This window comes from Pleurodeles waltl, chromosome 3_1 (genome assembly GCF_031143425.1).
Source record: "Pleurodeles waltl isolate 20211129_DDA chromosome 3_1, aPleWal1.hap1.20221129, whole genome shotgun sequence".
In the NCBI taxonomy this organism is placed as follows: Eukaryota; Metazoa; Chordata; class Amphibia; order Caudata; family Salamandridae; genus Pleurodeles; species Pleurodeles waltl.
The window spans coordinates 1,607,403,905-1,607,423,896 of NC_090440.1; the positions used below are offsets into that span (position 1 = coordinate 1,607,403,905).

Genomic DNA, 19,992 nt, shown 5'->3' on the forward strand with positions numbered 1-19,992 from the left:
TGAATATTTGTTTATGTGTTTTCTATTCTTTGCCTCGAAAGTAACCATTTCTGGTAAAGTGGGCAACAGGAACAAATCACCATGGAAACCAGGCTGTGAATGGGCATTTATCATTTTTTTGCTCTGTCTTTTACCTATCTGTGCATATATCACTTACAACTAACATTTAGGGCCTCATTTTGAGTTTGGCGGGCAGCAGAGGCCGCCTGCCAAATGTTTTAGGATGGAAAACCGCCACTCCGGTTTTCCCTACACTGGCCCTATTACGAGTTTCCCACTGGGTCAGCAGGCAGAAACAGTGTTTCCACCCACTGGGCCAGTGGGAAACAGACCACAACATTGATGCCAGTTTGTAATCAAGCCAGTGGCAATGTTGCGGTGGGTCGGGTGCAAGAGCACCGGACGCGCTATTCACTGCCTGTGGGTCAGGCAGTGAAAAGTGTGACAGGGCTGTCCATGGGCCCCCTGCACTGTCCATGTCAGTGAAGGAGCCCTCATTGGACCCCCGGTCTCCACCAGCCTTTGCATGGCGGTTCCACCTGACGGACAGGGGACTTGTAATCCCCAGGGCAGCGCTGCTTGCAGCGCTGCCCTGGTGGATTAAGACCATTGGCACCCAGCGGAAACCTGGCAGTGCTAGCGGTCAGACCGTGGCAGCTCCACCACGGTCATAATGTGGAGGCCAGACCGCTGCTATGGTGGCGGTCCAACTGCAAGTCTGGCGGTCCCAGGACCGCCAGTCTCACAATGAGTACCTTAGTGCCATCTAGATCCAGATGTGTGACCTACCAGCCAACCTGATTTAAGAGATCACTGCCTGCCCTATTTAGAGATACTCATTTGAGCGGGATCTCTGAGCATTCATAGAACGCAATGCAGCTGCAATTACTTTGAAGTATAAAGCGTGCTCCACCAGTGGAGGCCCTTCAATTTTTCACTTCTAAATGAGGCTGGCAAACCAAATCTTTCATTGGGCGGGAGTCCTGTTGTTTAATAGCAGCCCTCCATCAAACTTTAATTTACGATTGTTTAAAATTCAAGTATAGATTGTTAACATATTCCAACCATAATGATCCACTCATTTATGAGCACTTGCTCTGTTATATACTGCAACAACGCTCTTGCATCATTGTCATACAGGATTGAGGAGTGACAAGCATCTGTCTTAAGTAAATACAATTGTTTAGAGAGTCAGAGTTGAACATTTAACAGTTTAGCAATAATAGATACATCTTAATCTTTTACGATAAAATAAAATATTAATGTCCTACCTCTTTGCTTTCTTCAATGTCTGATTCACTGCTAAATTCTTCGGTATTTAGGTTTTCAAAATCTGATTCTCCCACAGCAATAGGCACAGTAACAGTGAGGCTCGGGTTATGTATAAAGGACATGTAATCGCTCTCATCGATGATGTACTTGTCCACACTACTCCCTATTCCACTAGTGCCAGTGGTTGCATTCCCGTCTTTAAGATATTCGAAATCTTTGCAGAGTTCCACTGTAGTGTGGTTGGAAATGCATCCATCCTTCTGGTTCTGCATCTCCTCAAGTGGTTTGAGCTCATCTAAAGTTTTTTTCTTCTTAATAACAGCGTTTTCAAAAATTTCCCTCACACTTCTTTTCACATAAGCAATTCCAATGTGCATTCTTGCCACTGCAATCTGGAGATTGTTCATTTCGTTATCATCTTCTGTTGCTGTAAGGTTGTCTGAACTAAATGAGCTCAGTAGCAAGGCAAGGAATAGGTTCAACACCTAGAAATGCATCGAAGAAAAAGGGATAACATGCTTCAACAAAAAATCCTTTCATGTGTAACATAGTTAACTCAATTTCTGCAAATGTTATTTAAAAAAACATGCAGTTGAAATAGGTGTGACAACACTAATTGGTTAGAATTATTTTCATAAAACCATCAGCAACAAACGTCAAACCTTTAACTACCCTGACATCACTTTATAGAGTTTGCAGCCATTCAACATAGGGCTAAATTGTACTGCTGCATATACTGCTTAGGAAAGAGGCTGTGTCATGATATTTACAATGGGAGCAAGTAAATATTTCAGTGTTTCTGTCCATGTGCTTTAATTTTTTATCTCGCCCATGTGTGAGAGTGAGATCGTAGGGCCTTATCTATGCAGCCATTATCACACCGAACTAGTGTAAATTCGGGTGTGTGTATCCCCAAATCTTGAATTTAGACTCGCAATGTTATGTGCTTACATGTAATATTGGATACGTATGATGTAATAATATTAGATGCGAGCATGTCTGCTTTGGTGAACAGGATAGTGAGTGTTCCAGGGCAGGGATGCCTTGGAAGTTGAATCAATTCCTGTCTCTTTCAAATAAGTTATTGAAAAGGTTTAATTTACATGTGTTACATGTGTTGTTTGTGTGTGGACACAGAATAGGATTTTCTAGAATTTCATTTTATATCTCTATATATACTATTGAATTAATCACTTTATCTCAGTTTTGCTGCTAAAATCAGAAACATGAATACCAGAATGGGGTGAATTAAAAATGCAAAAGCAGCATAGGATGGCTTCCTGTTCTTTTTCTATGCCATACTTGACCATATTTATGCAAATATTAAGGCTATATGCTCGTGAGACTGATAATTATTGCCACATTGTGGCGGTCATTCTGACCTTGGCGGACGGCGGAGGCTGTCCGCCAAGGTACCGCCGTCAGAACACCGCTCCGCGGTCGAAAGACCGCGGCGGTGATTCTGACATTTGCCCTGGGCTGGCGGGCGGCCGCCAAAAGGCCGCCCGCCAGCCCAGGGCAAATCAACCTTCCCACTAGGATGCCGGCTCAGAATTGAGCCGGCGGAGTGGGAAGGTGCGACGGGTGCAGTTGCACCCGTCGCGTATTTCAGTGTCTGCAAAGCAGACACTGAAATACTTTGCGGGCCCCTCTTACGGGGGCCCCTGCAGTGCCCATGCCATTGGCATGGGCACTGCAGGGGCCCCCAGGGGCCCGCGGCACCCCCTACCGCCATCCTGTTCATGGCGGGAGAGCCGCCATGAACAGGATGGCGGTAGGGGGTGTCTGAATCCCCATGGCGGCGGATCATGATTCAGACGGGCAGCGGAAAGTCAGCGGTACCCCGCCGGCTTTCCGCTTCTGGCCGCGGCTGTACCGCTGCGGTCAGAATGCCCGGCGGAGCACCGCCAGCCTGTTGGCGGTGCTACCGCCGACCTCCGCCCTGGCGGTAATTACCGCCAGGGTGAGAATCAGGGCCTGTGTGTTCTCTGGAACTAAAATGATATTGGTAAAATAGCTTTCAACCCGCTGGCTATTTATCTTTTCTGCAGGGCCATAGTAGATGACGTAGTAGGTGTCACACTAAATACACCAATGGCCTGGGTGTTAAATGTGTCATTTATGACACAAATATATGACTGTCAGGAGCAGCACTGTGCCGAACTGGGCTAATATTTAACAGCACTGCAATAACAGATGGCAAAGGAAAGTGCCTTCGTCATGTAGGAAAACGTATTTGTATATATGCATAAGTTACCCCTAAAGTTTTCCTTGCAGGCACAAAACATAGAGTACATAATATATAAAAAAGTAATTGAGACATTCTATTTTTAAAAAGTGTTCCCTCAGAGTAACTAAAGGCCTAAAGACTATTTCACTATGGATGTCCATATATATTTTCCAAAACACAGACTTAGGTATGAGTAAAATATTTAATTCATGCTATCAAAGTCCTTCAAAGTTGTTTCTTACTTAATTTCCCAATTCTGGCATAATGATAAAATCTGATTTTTGATCATTTAAGCAGAGAAGTAACTTAATTTAAATATACTTTGGACTGCCTGTACCATCAATGGTGTAAAACCAGTTCTACTGCTCATCACATCTCCAGAGCAGGAAAGCGAATGGTTCTAGCCTGAAAGGCAATGGCTTGCTTTTCAGGCCACCCATTGATGCCTTGTCATCACTCTGTACAGCTGTACTTTCTCAAAATACCACAAGGTTTCACTAAATTACCACAACAGATATTGCGAACTTAAAATGCTTTCTAACTTTAAAATACTTACTCTACTTACCTGTACTCCCCAAAAAGATAATTTACACACCACACAATATATTCCTGCCAAATGTCACCCAAATTCGACCAGCTCTTTTGTGCTACGTGCAATACAAAAGCCTAAGGAAAATGCATTAGTAGTATAACATGTTTGGGGACCCCTATTTTTTCTTTGCATTCCCTTGCCAATCACTGTAAAACGTTGCATCATCGGCCAATGTAGAAAAAGCTATTGTTCTGCAAAGTTTTGTAGAGATTCATCAAACAAGCACAAAGTTATTAAAGGTTAAAAAAATCAGAGGAATTCCTACCTCTACGAATCCTAACTACAAATATAATCTAATATATGTGTGTGTGTGTATAAATATATATTACCTACTGGTGGGCACCATTATTATTAGGTAGCTATAGTTAGGACTATGTTTCCATAGGAAAAGTGTTTTTGGACTATATCTTTGGCGCCGGTTAACAGATCTTCACGGAAATGTCCAAAAAAAGTGCACCAGTAATTCTTGTTGTGCATGCAAAGTTTCAGGTTGATCTGTCAAGTGGGGGTGGAGAAAAGGAGGGGGTAAAAAAAGTGTGTTTCCCAAGTTAATTCCAATAGTAATTTTGAATACAACTACAGCCTGAACTGCTGGATGTAATTACACCACATTTGGCAGAAAGCTAGATTTTGTTCTGCAGATTGTGCTTTCTGTTATCCGGTGAAAATCTGTTCAGTATTTGTTGAGAAACTGAAGGAAATCCAAATTTGTATATCTAGGGCAGCGGTTCCTCCGCAACAACTTGGCGAAGAGTAACAAGCTAATGCAGGGGAATGCAAAAGCCCCAGAGTGGCTGCCAACACTTTAACTCACAAGTTTTGGCAGCTGTCTTGAGACTTGACTTCAGCCGAGGCCCACGAAAAAAAGGAAAAAAAGGAAAAGGAAGCAGGATAGGAAAACTTGGTCTTGGGGTCCAAGAGGGACTCCAGCAGGGCAAAAAAGCATTTGTTTTTTAAACAAAGTTGCCGCCAATTCACAGATTCTTGTAAAAATATTTTTTAAAACAAGCCTGCGCTTCTTTTAATTGTAGCCCCCAGGTTGGCCAAGTCCTGGGGCATGCAAATTTTAATTGAAAAAATTGAGGCGGGCATACAGAGCCCCCCTCTAAGGGCTTAAAATGCCCCAGAGACCACCACCTTCCCAGGTGGATTTTCATAGTAAGTGGGGGGAGGGGCCGCATGGACCACCCGAGCCATGGAGGCCACCACCTTCCCGGGGCTACACTTTTAAAATGATATGGGGGGGCCACATGGACCCACCCCGAACCTTAGGGACCACCACCTCCCATGGGCTACAAATAAAATGCTTAGGGTGACTGAATGGTGCCCCTGAGCCCTGGGGCCATAAATAAATTGACTGTGGGGGGTGTGCAGACCCCAATATCCAGAAGACCACCCCCTCTCTGGGGCTTTCGTTTTTAAAAAGAAAGCAGAGGGCCTCACTCCCCCTCCCCCCTTCCGGGCCGTTCTCAGCCCAGGGGACTACCACCTCCCCAGGCAGCCCATGCAAACAGAAGGAGGGGGGCATGTGGCTCCCCTCTTGGAGCTGGCTCCAGCTATGTCCTGGGGTGCCTACCCCCTTGACAAAGCTGTTTGCTTTTGCTTGGTGAGAGTTTTGGCAGCTCTCACCAAGGAAAAGCAAACACTCCAGTTCCAGTGAGCAGGAGCTGTCAAAGTGCTTCTGCCGGCTGGAAGCTGAGGTTTCATCTCTTTTCCTGCCCACAAACATGCAGGCAAGGAAAGAGATGAAACTATTGCTCTTGCACACTTGGAGCTGAATGTTTAGCAACTCCCTATGTGTAACAGCAATGCCTGCTCCTGCAGGAAGGGGCCAGTCGGCTGGATCTACAGGGGCATTGAGGCTCCGCTTGGGGTTGTACAGCACACTCTGTAACCTGGCTGGGACTAGGGCACCTAGGGACAGATGGCAGGGTCCTGGGGCATGGGGTCCCCATTGCCTAAATTAGCCCAGGGAGGGCACACTGACCCCCTTCCCTATTGAATTGTGGTGTGCCCTGGAAGATGGCGCTCCGGGGCTGAAATCAGCCTAGGGAGTGCCACTTCCCCTTCTAATAAATGGGCAGGCTTCACTGCCCACCTTAGAAGTAGGCATATGTCTTACCACCTTTTGCCAGGATGATGTACAGCTTACCAAGATCATGCCAATTTCGGTGGCACTTTCATGATACTGAAGAAGATGAGGACATCTCCACAAAACAAAGAAGCACTTATGTCATATAGATAAAAGGAAGGGCCCTGGATTTCTGGAGACTTACTTCTTTGTAGTCTTGTTGGCCTCTCTATAGGAAGAATAATGTTATCAGAGAAAAGTTCACAAGGAATAATCACATTGCCAAATGCACACAAGGTCTCTTGACACATTTCCTTTTGGGCCATTTGCAGCTGTAGTGTAGAATACACACTGGACATTTATCCAATGAGGTAGCACTTTCTAACTAACCAGTAGAAAGTACTTCAGTTGGGTAGACATTTTGTGCAAAACTATGGACTCTTTTTGGATAAATGGGCAGGTAAAGTTCCTTGGTGTCCAAGTCACTCATGCAGATACTAACACACTCACTCACAGATGCACTCAGACATGCACTCAGACACTTACCGACCTACATAGACACTTATGCGCTCACTCACAGTCCCACTCAGACACTGATGCACCCACTCATAGACACATTCAGACCCTCACGCAGCCACTCACAGACCCACTCAGACACTCAGGCACCCACACATAAACCCACTCAGACACTCATGCACCCACTCACAAACCCAATCAGACCCTCATGCACCCACTCACAGACCCACTCAGACACTGATGCACCCACTCACAGACCCACTCAGACACTGACGCACCCACTCACTGACCCACTCAGACCCTCACACACCAGGTCACAGACCCACTCAGACACTCATGCACCCACTCATAGACCCACTCAGAGACTGATGCACCCACTCACACACCCACTTAAACCCATAGGCACCCACTCACAGAACCACTCAGTCCCTCTCTGTAATATGTGTATGTTGTATTTACATTTGTGTGTGCATCTTTTCTTTCATTTAACTGTTATGCTTTGTTTTATCATCATAGAACATTTCTTAAGGTTCTCATGTTCTTCGGTTGGCACTTGCTGTCCTGGTTTATTCTGTACTGGACATGTGTGCCTGCCCTGGATCCCAAATAAAGAAACTTACCTTTTTCTTGGATTACATACTTTTTTGGGAAGTTTCATTCTGGTTGTTCTTCCTCTCACCACACCATACTACACTCTCACACCCACTTTCACAACCAGACACTCTCACACCCAGAGACACCTTCTCACATCTATTCTCACAATAAGAGAGACAGAGTGTTCGGCCATATGCAGCGCTGGTTTGCGTGGTTATCAGGGGTTTACCGCAGGGCCTGGACCCTGCTGGGCAGGGCCAAAGGCCGTGCACGGCGGTGGTTGGATTAAAGTATAGTAATGAAAATTATTACAGGGAGTGCAGAATTATTAGGCAAGTTGTATTTTTGAGGATTAATTTTATTATTGAACAACAACCATGTTCTCAATGAACCCAAAAAACTCATTAATATCAAAGCTGAATATTTTTGGAAGTAGTTTTTAGTTTGTTTTTAGTTTTAGCTATGTTAGGGGGATATCTGTGTGTGCAGGTGACTATTACTGTGCATAATTATTAGGCAACTTAACAAAAAACAAATATATACCCATTTCAATTATTTATTATTACCAGTGAAACCAATATAACATCTCAACATTCACAAATATACATTTCTGACATTCAAAAACAAAACAAAAACAAATCAGTGACCAATATAGCCACCTTTCTTTGCAAGGACACTCAAAAGCCTGCCATCCATGGATTCTGTCAGTGTTTTGATCTGTTCACCATCAACATTGCGTGCAGCAGCAACCACAGCCTCCCAGACACTGTTCAGAGAGGTGTACTGTTTTCCCTCCTTGTAAATCTCACATTTGATGATGGACCACAGGTTCTCAATGGGGTTCAGATCAGGTGAACAAGGAGGCCATGTCATTAGATTTCCTTCTTTTATACCCTTTCTTGCCAGCCACGCTGTGGAGTACTTGGACGCGTGTGATGGAGCATTGTCCTGCATGAAAATCATGTTTTTCTTGAAGGATGCAGACTTCTTCCTGTACCACTGCTTGAAGAAGGTGTCTTCCAGGAACTGGCAGTAGGACTGGGAGTTGAGCTTGACTCCATCCTCAACCCGAAAAGGCCCCACAAGCTCATCTTTGATGATACCAGCCCAAACCAGTACTCCACCTCCACCTTGCTGGCGTCTGAGTCGGACTGGAGCTCTCTGCCCTTTACCAATCCAGCCACGGGCCCATCCATCTGGCCCATCAAGACTCACTCTCATTTCATCAGTCAATAAAACCTTAGAAAAATCAGTCTTGAGATATTTCTTGGCCCAGTCTCGACTTTTCAGCTTGTGTGTCTTGTTCAGTGGTGGTCGTCTTTCAGCCTTTCTTACCTTGGCCATGTCTCTGAGTATTGCACACCTTGTGCTTTTGGGCACTCCAGTGATGTTGCAGCTCTGAAATATGGCCAAACTGGTGGCAAGTGGCATCGTGGCAGCTGTACGCTTGACTTTTCTCAGTTCATGGGCAGTTATTTTGCGCCTTGGTTTTTCCACACGCTTCTTGCAACCCTGTTGACTATTTTGAATGAAACGCTTGATTGTTCGATGATCACGCTTCAGAAGCTTTGCAATTTTAAGAGTGCTGCATCCCTCTGCAAGATATCTCACTATTTTTGACTTTTCTGAGCCTGTCAAGTCCTTCTTTTGACCCATTTTGCCAAAGGAAAGGAAGTTGCCTAATAATTATGCACACCTGATATAGGGTGTTGATGTCATTAGACCACACCCCTTCTCATTACAGAGATGCACATCACCTAATATGCTTAATTGGTAGTAGGCTTTCGAGCCTATACAGCTTGGAGTAAGACAACATGCATAAAGAGGATGATGTGGTCAAAATACTCATTTGCCTAATAATTCTGCACTCCCTGTAATGTTAAAAAAATATATAGAAATTCACTGAAAAAACAAAGGCTACAGGGATGTTATAGTTAGGCTCAGATTTTAAACATACAAAATGATAGAAATTCACCTGTTATAGTTCGAGTTATCACAAGTAACTATAACTCGTGCCCTAAAGTAAATATAACTCGCGCCCCTGCCTTGCACAGTTTTTTCATCAAAAATGTTACTGCAAATATTACATTGATATTATCAATGAGGTTATCAAAGATGTCATGAGTGCAACCAAACACCCAAAACGTTTCCGAAACTAAGTTTCTTTGTTCACGGGTGAATAATCCTTCGACTCTTTGGAAACGTATGTATATATATATATATATATATATATATATATATATATATATATATATATATATTGCAAAAACTAAAAAAGCTAATTTAATTATTTTATGTAATTTTGAAGCCAAATCAGATTAACCCCTTAACTGCCATGGACGTAATGGTTACGTCCGATGACGCTGCGCTGAGGAGGCACTGATGTAACCATTACGTACTGCTACCAGCCCTCAGGGGAAGCGCAAAAGAGAAATGCAAAAAAATTCTCTTCCGATCATGTGCTGGGGGCAGGAGAGGCATCAAAGGAAAGGAAAGGCCTTTCCTTTCCTTTGATGTCTCTCTGAGCATTTCTGCAGCCAAATGGTGAGGCGATCGGGCTGCAGAAATGCCTACTAGGCACCAGAGATTTTGTGTTTATGTTTGTGTTGGTGTGTAACTGGCATAAGGGGAGCGACCCCTTTGGCAAGGGTCGCTCCCCAAGGGGGGACATTTTATCAATGGCCATTTCTGCCTTTATTAATTAGGCCAATCTGCCCCAGTGGGGGCAGAAGCCATAAGACACCAGGGATGTTTTTTTATTTTATTATGTTTATAAGGGGAGTGACCCCTTAGGCAAGGGTCACTCCCCAGGGGGCCATTTCATTATTAGGCCTTTTCTGCCCCCCCCTCCACCGGGGGCAGATCGGCCTACATTAATTAGGCCAAACTGCCCCCAGGGGGGCAGAAGCCACTAGACACCAGGTTTTTTTTTTTTTTTTAATTGGCATAAGAGGAGTGACCCCTGTGGCAAGGGTCACTCCCCAAGGCTGGGCATTTTTACTTAGGCCATTTCTGCCCCCTGGGGGCAGATTGGCCTATATTAATTAGGCTGATCTGCCCCTGGTGGGGCAGAAGCCATTAGACAGCAGGGATTTTTTTTTTAATTATGTCTATAAGGGGAGAGACCCGTTAGGCGAGGGTCGCTCCCCAGGAGGCAATTTTTTATTAGGCCTTTTCTGGCCGGTCTATATTAATTAGGCCGATCTGCCCCCAATGGGGGGGGAGAAACTACCAAGCACAAGGGATTTTTATTTTTTTTTTTTTACAGATGGGGAGCGGGCCCTTTTAGCTCCCCCCTTCACACTAAAACATCTTATCCCAAAGCAAGCAAGAGGACGTTTGATTATTTCGGGTTTTGGTTTTACATTTGGGCCATGAGAGCTTGTCTAACTTTCATAATCGTCCCACTTGGAATGGATAGAGCTGCACTTTTTGGACTTTGGGACGCTGCCATCTAGAACAATCTATGAGATCTAGACACATCTGAAAACTAAACATCTGGGTGAGTCCAGGGTTGTGTGCTTCACATGCACCAGCACCATTGTCTTACCCACAATGCCCTGCAAACCTCCAACTTTGCTTCAAGTCACACATTTTTCCCACATTTTTGTGATGAAACCTTGCGGAATCTGCTGGAATCCACAAAATTCCTACCACCCAGCATTGTCACATCTATACCAATAACAATTCTGCCCCACTTGTCAGCCTAAAAATGTTTTTTTTCAAACTGCCCTTTTGGACCCGCTTTGGTTCCCCCTAATTTTCAACCTGTCTTTGGCTATTCCCTGTCACAGGCACTTGGCCCACCTACACAAGCGAGGCATACTTTTTATCGGGAGACTGAGGGGAATGTTGGGTGGTAGGAAATTTGTGCAAGGTGCAGTGATCCTACACAGAAATGTGAGTAAAATGTGATTTTATTTAGCTAAATTTGAGGTTTGCTGAGGATTATGGGTAAGAAAACACTGTGGGATTCACGCAAGTCGCACCTCCCTGCACTCCATCGGGTGTCTAGTTTTCAGAAATTTCTGGGTTTCCCTAGATGGCTGCTGAGCCCAGAATGAAAAATGCAGGTGCCCCTCGCAAAAACAGGTAGTTTTGTATTTGATCATTTTGATGTATCCAACTGGTGTTTTGGGGAATTTCCTGTCGCGGACACTAGGTCTACCCACACAAGTGAAGTACCATTTTTATCGGGACACCTAGGGGAATGCTGGGTGGAAGGAAATATGTGCTCCTCTCAAATTCCAGAACTTTCCATCACCGAAATGTAAAGAAAAAGTGTTTTTTTTTGGTCATATTTTGAGGTTTGCAAAGGATTCTGGGTTACAGAACCTGTGAGAGTGCCACAAGTAACCCCATCCTAGGTTGCCCTTGTTGTCTAGTTTTCAGAAATGTCCAGGTTTGCTAGGTTTTCCTAGGCGCCGGATGAGCAAGAGGCCAAAATCCACAGCTAGGCAGTTTGCAAAAAACAGGCCAGTTTTCTTGGGAAAATGTGATGTGTCCACATTGTGTTTTGGGGCATTTCCTGTCACGGGCACAAGGCCTACCCACACAAGTGAGGTAACATTTTTATTGGGAGACTGACTTGGGGGAATGCTGGGTTGAAAGAAATTTGTGGCTCCTCTCAGATTTCAGAACGTTGCATTACTGAAAGGTGAGGAAAAACAGTTTTTTTTGCCAAATTTGTAGGTTTGCAAGGGAGTCTGGGTAACAGCACCTGGTGAGAGCCCCACAACTTACCTCATCTTGAATTACCCTAGGTGTCTAGTTTTCTAAAATGTACAGGTTGGGTAGGTTTCCCTAGGTGGTGGCTGAACTACAGGCCAAAATCCACAGTAAGGCACTTTGCAAAAAACAGGTCGGTTTTCTTTGGGAAAATGTGATGTGTCCATGTTGTGTTTTGGGGCATTTCCTGTCACGGGCACTAGGCCTACTCACAGAAGTGAGGTACCATTTTTATCGGGAGACTTGGGGAAATGCTGTATGGAAGGAAATGTGTGGCTCCTCTAAGATTCTAGAACGTTCCATCAACGAAATGTGAGGAAAAAGTGTTCATTTTGCCAAATTTTGAGGTTTGCTAAGGATTCTGGGTAACAGAACCTGGTGAGAGCCCCAAACGTCACCCCATTCTGAATTCCGCTAAGTGTCTAGTTTTCTAAAATGTATAGGTTTGCTAGGTTTCCCTAGGTTCCGGCTGAGCTAAAGGCCAAAATCCACAACTAGACACTTTCCAAAAAACACCTCTGATTGCAATGTAAAAATGTGATGTGTCCATGTTGCGTTTCCTGTTGTGGGCCTTAGGTCTACTCCTGTAAGTGAGGTACCATTTTTATCGGGATACTTGGGGGAACACAAAATAGAAGAACAAGTGTTATTGGCCCTTTGTCTTTCTCTACATTTTTTCCTTTCAAATGGGAGACAGTGTGCAAAAAAGATGTCTATTTGAGAAATGCCCTGTAATTCACATGCTAGTATTGGGACCCCGGAATTCACAGATGTGCAAATGCCCACTGCTTCTCAATACCGTATCTTGTGCCTATTTTGAAAATAGAAAGGTTTCCTTGATACCTGTTTTTGACTCTTTATATTTCACCAAATGAATTGCTGTATAAAATCAAAACCCATTGCAAGGTACAGCTCCTTTATTGGCTCTGGGTACCTAGAGTTCTTTATGAACCTACAAGCCCTATATATCCCCACAACCAGAAGAGTCTAGCAAATGTAACAGTATATTGCTTTTGAAACTCTGACATTGCAGGAAAAAGTTACAAAGTAAAACACGGAGAAAAAGGCTGTTTGTTTCACCTCAATTTTAATATTTTTTCATTTCAGCTGTTATTTTCTGTAGGAAAACTTTGTAGGATCTACACAAATGTCCCCTTGCTGAATTCAGAATTTTGTTAATGTTTAGCTGTTTGGGATCCAGCATTGGTTTCACACCATTTCTGTCACTAACTGGAAGGAGGCTAAAAGCACCAAAAATAATATAAATGGGGTATGTCCCAATCAAATGCCAAAATTGTGTTGAAATTGTGGTTTTCTGATTCAAGTCTGCCTGTTTGTGAAAGCTGGGAAGTTGGCGATTTTAGCACCACAAACCCTTTGTTGATGCCATTTTCAGGAAAAAACCACAAGCCTCCTTCTTCAGCACTTTTTTCCCATTTTTTATTTTAAAAAACCTAAATTTTTGCTGTATTTTGGCTAACTTCTTGGTGTCCTCCAGAGTAACCCACAAACTCTTGGTACCTCTAGATTCCCTAGGATGTTTGAAAAAAGGACGCCAATTTGGCTTGGGTAGCTTATGTGGACAAAATGTTATGAGGGCCTAAGTGTGAAGTGCCCCAAATAGCTGAAAAAAGGCCTGCCACTTGAGGGGAAAAGGCCTAGCAGCGAAGAGGTTAAGGCCATGAATAGCCATTCCCTGATGTATTTCAATACCAGAATCATAAAATATGAACTACAGAAACAGATGCATGCAACTGTTCTGATTACTTCCATAACTACTAAATATAACCTATAGTACGTAAGTCACTAATTCTCAGTACCTTTCAGTTTCAGTCTAGTGGCTTCACACATTATCACATTATCGAGCCAATGCTCTTGTACTATGAGATACACCGAGAGTGAAGAGACAACACTTTTACACTTAGCCTTTACTGGTTGTGACCTGCTCACCAGGGCTCAAAACACTCCAGGAGACCAAAATCTAGAGGTTCAAAAAGTGAAAAAAATGGAAAATCACCATGAGCAGATGTAAGTACTTATCACCAATTTACCAATATTAAAAATGGGTTTGACTTAATTGCCTCTGCTTGTTTATTAATTAATATTGCCTGCAATATTTCATAGTTCAGACATGAATAGGGAACCATATGTAAAATGCAATGTCTATCATTTATTCTAGGTTTTTCGTCATTTTGGAAATGTTTTGCTGGATTAGCATATTGTCATCTGAACTGCTGAAATATATGTATATAGTACAATACTGATGCAATTTCTAAAAATGTGTCACTATAGGTTATTGAATTTTGCATATTTTTTAATACGTACCACAAGGTTTCCTATCACCATCACCATCATGAAAACAGTGAGGCACATCGATTGTCCTGCAACCTCCATGCAGTCCCACATGGTCTCTATCCATTCTCCACACAGTACCCGGAACACAATCAAGAAGGAGTGGAAGAAGTCATTCATGTGCCAGCGTGGAAGTTCACAGTCTTCAGCAATCTTGCAGACACATTCCTTATAGCTTTTACCAAATAGCTGCATTCCAACAACAGCGAAAATGAAGACAATGATGGCCAGCACCAATGTTAGATTTCCCAAAGCGCCCACAGAGTTACCAATAATCTTGATCAGCATGTTGAGGGTTGGCCAAGATTTTGCCAGCTTAAAAACGCGAAGCTAAAAACAAAGACAAAAGTAATATCGTCATTTGAATAAGTTCATATGGGTGTGGTATTGACCCATTCTAGATTTTATGCACAAGAAGTATAGTGTAGTACAGTACAGAACAAAAACAAAATATTCAAGTATTTTAGTTATGGAAACGTCTAATAATAAAAATGAAATCAAGACAATTCCTAAATAATTTATTATATTTATTGACATGTCTGATAATAAAACAACTTTCTAAACTTTTCTCATCAAGGTTCACAACACAGAAATCCAAACCTGAAGGATATTGTAATTAATGCCTGACATTACAACCTGGATGTGACTCTTCCAAAGAAGAAACGTCTTATTGGGTCAGACAATGACCTTTCGAATGAAGACCCACCCTAAACCCAGATTGCAAGGCGAGAGACAAAGGTGATGGTCTGTATTAGACTGGAGCTGAAAGACTATGATCGTTTTCATCAAATTGGCTAGGAAAAAAGATCTGCAATATGTCTCTAATAGGTCAATAGTGGTAAAGTGCAAGGGGAAAGGTTATTCTTCCGAACAGGTCTGACTCCTACCTCTCTGAAGTAGCTTGTGCTATTCCTGTGGAGCTGCATTTGTTTACCAACATGACACCCCAAATCCAATCATTGTAGCATGCTCTAAACCACCCAGATTGTGCATGGATCTATAGATGAGTTTGTGGGTGGGAGATTCTTCAGCAGAATGATTAATATCCTGAAGAGGCATTGATAGTAAGGTGTATGCAAACTTCACATGTGCTTGTCAGAGGTGATGGGAGTATTTGCAAAAAATATATTTTTGGGTTATCCGTGAATTTATAAAGTCGGCCAGGATTGATTTGTCTCTATGACGTTTTTGAACCTTAACTGGCTATGTATTCAGATTGCGCATTAGTCACAACAGCAGCACCTTCACCCCACTGGAATCAAGCCTTGACATGTTCAAAACATTTACATACTTAAAATTATGTTTGATAACAACCTTTGATTCACTCAATCAGGTTCGGCTTTTGTGAACAGCAGAAAAAGAAAGAGTGGCAACAAAGAACTGAATACACCACAATGCATTTAAAACTGCAAGGTCTTCATTGGTTTACCAAATAACAAAAAAATTATCAATGCCTTTTCCATGTCTATATTCCCATATTCCAGGTGAAACGTGCACTCATTCATAAGAAATTCCCACAGGACATTTGCCAAAAATGTTTTGGCAACACAAGGAGCTTTTTGTCAGAAAATATTAAATTCCGGCTTGGCATTTAAGGGACAAAGTTCAAAGCCAGATATTCAGGTGCATCCATGTAGATAGTTTTATGCGTGAGAACCAAGCTATTAAATTGAACATTGAAGGCAAAGGCTGCCAATTTAATTTCATTTTTTTTATGTTGGCTTTAGATGTTCTGGCCAACATAGCATTGCTGTAATCTAACTAGCCACAGACTCTCTCCTGTCAATGACAAAAGGCACATACTTTTTTGGCAGTCTCTTCAGATGATAAAGGAAGAAGGACACAATACTTAGGGCCTCATTACCCTGCTGTGGCAGTCCAACCACCACATTAAGACCCTAGTGGTCAGACTGCCAGGGTCCCTCCATCTCCGCTGGGATCAATGATCCTGACAGTGGCGGAGGTCAGAATCAGCCAGGGTGGCGCTGCACGCAGTGCCAACCTGCTGATTACGACCTGGTTCTCAGCCAGCCTTTTCATGGGGATTTTACTGCCATGAAAAGGCTGGCAGAGAACAGGTGCAGGAGGCCACAGGAGGGCCCCTGCACTGCCCATGCACTTTGCATGGGCAGTGCAGGGGTCCCCCTGCCCAGCACCCTCAGAATGTTTACTGTCTGCTGTGCAGATAGTGATCATTGAGAAGTTGCTAGTGCACCGTGCAGGCAGCAGCATTGCCACCGGGTTGATTACAAGCCAGAGACAATGATGCTGTCACTTTCCCGATAGGCTGACTGACTTCGGTTTCCGGTAGTCAGCAAGATGGGAAAGTCTTAATGGGTCTGGCGAGGTGGTAGCCAGTGTGGCGACAACCTCCCTGTCAGAAGTTCAGAGGACGGGTCTTTACTTCCGCCGCACTCCTAATTAGGCCCTTAGTCATGTGACTGTCACAATATTCCTCCTATAACTTTGACCAAATCACTAAGATCACCAGAGTTGCCGGCTATGAAAGAGGTGAATAGAGCTCTGTTTATTTTGTCATAAGGACCTATGCAAATAAGCTAAGCAAGCTCTATATTTTGTCAATTACCTATGAAATATTTGCTTTATCTAAAATTGGATATTGAAACAAGTGTGATACATTTTGTGTATCATCAGCATAATTCTGAAATTCCATACCGAGGTCTCATAGGATTTGGTTTCAGTACTGCACACACAATTTGAAAACAAAGGGAGACAGAAAGAGTCCTTGCAGGTCTGTAATTGTCTCCACAAGCTCTGATCCAGCCACCACATTAACTTTCCTTTTACAGAAAGAAGATCCAACCAGTGACTGGAAATATCCAACATCCCAACCTTGCTTCTACCGCTATTTAGAAGCTGAGTATAAACTAAAGTGTCAATTGCTGCTGAAATGGTCCAGAAGAATGAGTAAGGATGGGTCACTCGAATCAATAATTTTAACAATAGTATTTTCCATTTTAATGCATCTCAGTGCCTCGTTGAGGTCCAAAGCCATAGTGATAGTGGGCTAACGAGGGTGACATAGATGTGAAGGGGAACAGGTGTGTGACAAGGAGTCAACAAAACATTGTCACAGCTATGCTGGAAATTATATAATTTATAAAACTAATTTTAGTCTCCCAAAATTATTTTCTCCAGGTAACTACACTTTAACCTAGCTTGTACTGCCTTAACTGCTTATTCAAAGTAAAAATAAATGATACATGACAAGGCAACCACAATCCCTCAGAAGGTAAGTACATAGGACCAAATGAAAACCTGCACTTAATCTTTACACTCCTCCCTATTAAAAAAGTAGCCAAATAAAAATGTTGTGTTTGTTTCTTGTGGTGTTGGACCAGTAATTTGCAATAAGTACAATGGTACTGTCTCACTACGTTCCAAAGTCATTACTACTGGATTTAAAATAACCATTATCCACTGCTTACTGAAGAAACCTGGGAAAAATGTGGAAGATCTGGACAACTTTAGACCCACCACTATCCTCCTTTATGTAGCAAAATGTTAAAGTAGGTAGTGACTGCCCAATTACAAGATTATTTTGGTCATAGTAATATTCTTGTTTGAATTCAAGAAGGTTTCTTCCACAGACAAAATCTGAAATATGTGTTGAACTCTGTCTCAGACAATTTATGCATGACACTGGATAGAGGTGATGCCAGAGAATTGGGCCCCTTAGAGCTGTCTGTCACATCTGCAACAGTGAACTTTGGAATCCTGCCCCCAGTTTATCTAAAATTGGAGCAACGAGAAAAGGAATATAAACCGCTTGTCTACAGGACCGAGGGAGCCTGAACTCCATTCTTCAGCAGTCTTTGCAGCAGGAGGGCTGCCTCCCTACAACACGCATACCTGGAGGAGCATATAAGTAGCTTGCGGATCCCGCTGCATGGGCCGATTGTCAACAGGACCAGGGGAGCCTGAACTCCATTGCCCAGCAGTTTTTGCAGCAGTAGGGCCACCTCACTACAACACACGCTCCCAGAGGCGAATAAAAGTAACTTGCTGGTCCCGCTGCGTGGGATGCTTGTCTACAGGACTGGGTGGCCTGAACTCTGTTCCTCAGCAGTCTTTGTGGCAGGAGGGCTGCCTCCGTACAACACACATGCTCAGAGGTGCATAAAAGTAACTCGCTGGTCCTACTGCATGGGATGCTTGTCTACGGGACTGGGAGAGCCTGAAATCCGTTCCCCAGTAGCCTTTGTGGCAGGAGTACTGCATACCTACAACACATGCCCCCAGAGGCAAATAAAAGTAACTCGCTAGTCCTGCTTCATACTATGCTTATCTATGGGGCCGGGGGAACCTGAGATCCATTCCCCAGCAGTCTTTGTTGCAGGATGACTGCCTCCCCACAACACACATGCCCAGAGGTGTATAAAAGTAACTTGCTGGTCCTGCCGTGCGGGAGGATCCTCTATGGGAACAGGGGAAGCCTGTACTCTATTCCCCAGCAGTCTTTGTCACCTCCGTACAGCACACACACCCGGAGGTGCATAAAAGTACCATGCTGGTTCTGCTGCACGGGAGGCACCTGGGACACTCCCACGCACGTGCCCGGGCGAAGACTCAGCCAGGAGCAGGCCTGTCTGCGCATTCGGCGCCTGTATGAGGTTGGACTGGGACCCCCACTTTCTTCTGTTATTCAGTTGGTTGGATTTAGTGCTAAACGTAACTGGTGGAGTGAGTGACTCTAAGAGCTTGTCACAACTCCAGCAATTTACTTTCACTGTTTTAATTGCCTGCTCACAAGGTTGTTAATTTTAGATTGATAGCTGGTGGTTTGGTCCAGGCTGGTTGAGCTGTGAATATGGGGAAGAGAAATGGTCTGGGCAGGGTGTTGTCACCAGTTGCCTCCATCAAGCCCACATCGATTGGCAAGATGCTCCAAATGGCTATGGGGGTTTTGGCATAAGAGATAGAATTAACAGAGAAATTGCTCTCATTAGGTTGTGATATATCGGGCTTCTCTCTAGACTCTCAGACCAACACCGCCGCATCCTCAGAGACTGTAGTATGCGATCCATCAGTTGGCACTGAGTGTACAGAAATAACAGACCAGGGCCGGGCCCCCACAAATGAGCACCTGAGGAGCACGGCCAGGAGTGCAGTGCCTAGTTCATCATCTATTAGAAAGTCTAAGGCTGTGCGCACTTATAAGCTCAACAGAAGTCAAGGCACACGTGAAATAATATTATGAGAACAGTAGTCCATGTATACTGATTTCCAAGTCAATTTCCAAATCTGAATAGATCATACAGGTTAACAGAAACTCCAATTTATTCTTGGAATGTAATGTTCATCTTTTATTGAAACAGAAAAACAGCCAACACGTGTTTCGTCGTAGGAGAAACTAGTCCCCGCAACTTCCTCAGGGCTCTTTAAGGTATAATGCAAATATTCAAGAAACCAAGTAGCAATACAATCCCTCTGGTTCCTAAAACCAAAGAACAACCTATGTGGCTCTGTGTAGAGAAATCCCAAAGTAGCTACTTGCCGACCGGAGCTCTCATTGCATGGCTCCACGACACGCTATTACGTGCTGTTTCAACAACGCGAGTTAAGGTGGTGTTTACATATACACCACTTACGAGCATTCCTTTGGGAATTTGAATT

General features: G+C 43.6%; 1 protein-coding gene across 3 annotated transcripts in view; it reads right to left on the reverse strand.

Moving 5' to 3' along the window:
- LOC138285384 (sodium channel protein type 2 subunit alpha-like) overlaps nt 1-19,992 on the reverse strand; it is a 696,215-nt gene that overhangs the window by 271,635 nt on the left and 404,588 nt on the right. For all 3 annotated transcript variants that reach the window (XM_069225253.1, XM_069225252.1, XM_069225254.1), the window contains exons 16-17: nt 14,329-14,685; nt 1,272-1,757 (exon numbers count right to left, since the gene is read on the reverse strand). In XM_069225253.1, the coding sequence (XP_069081354.1) occupies nt 1,272-1,757; nt 14,329-14,685 (843 nt within the window). The remainder of the gene's footprint in view (nt 1-1,271; nt 1,758-14,328; nt 14,686-19,992) is intronic.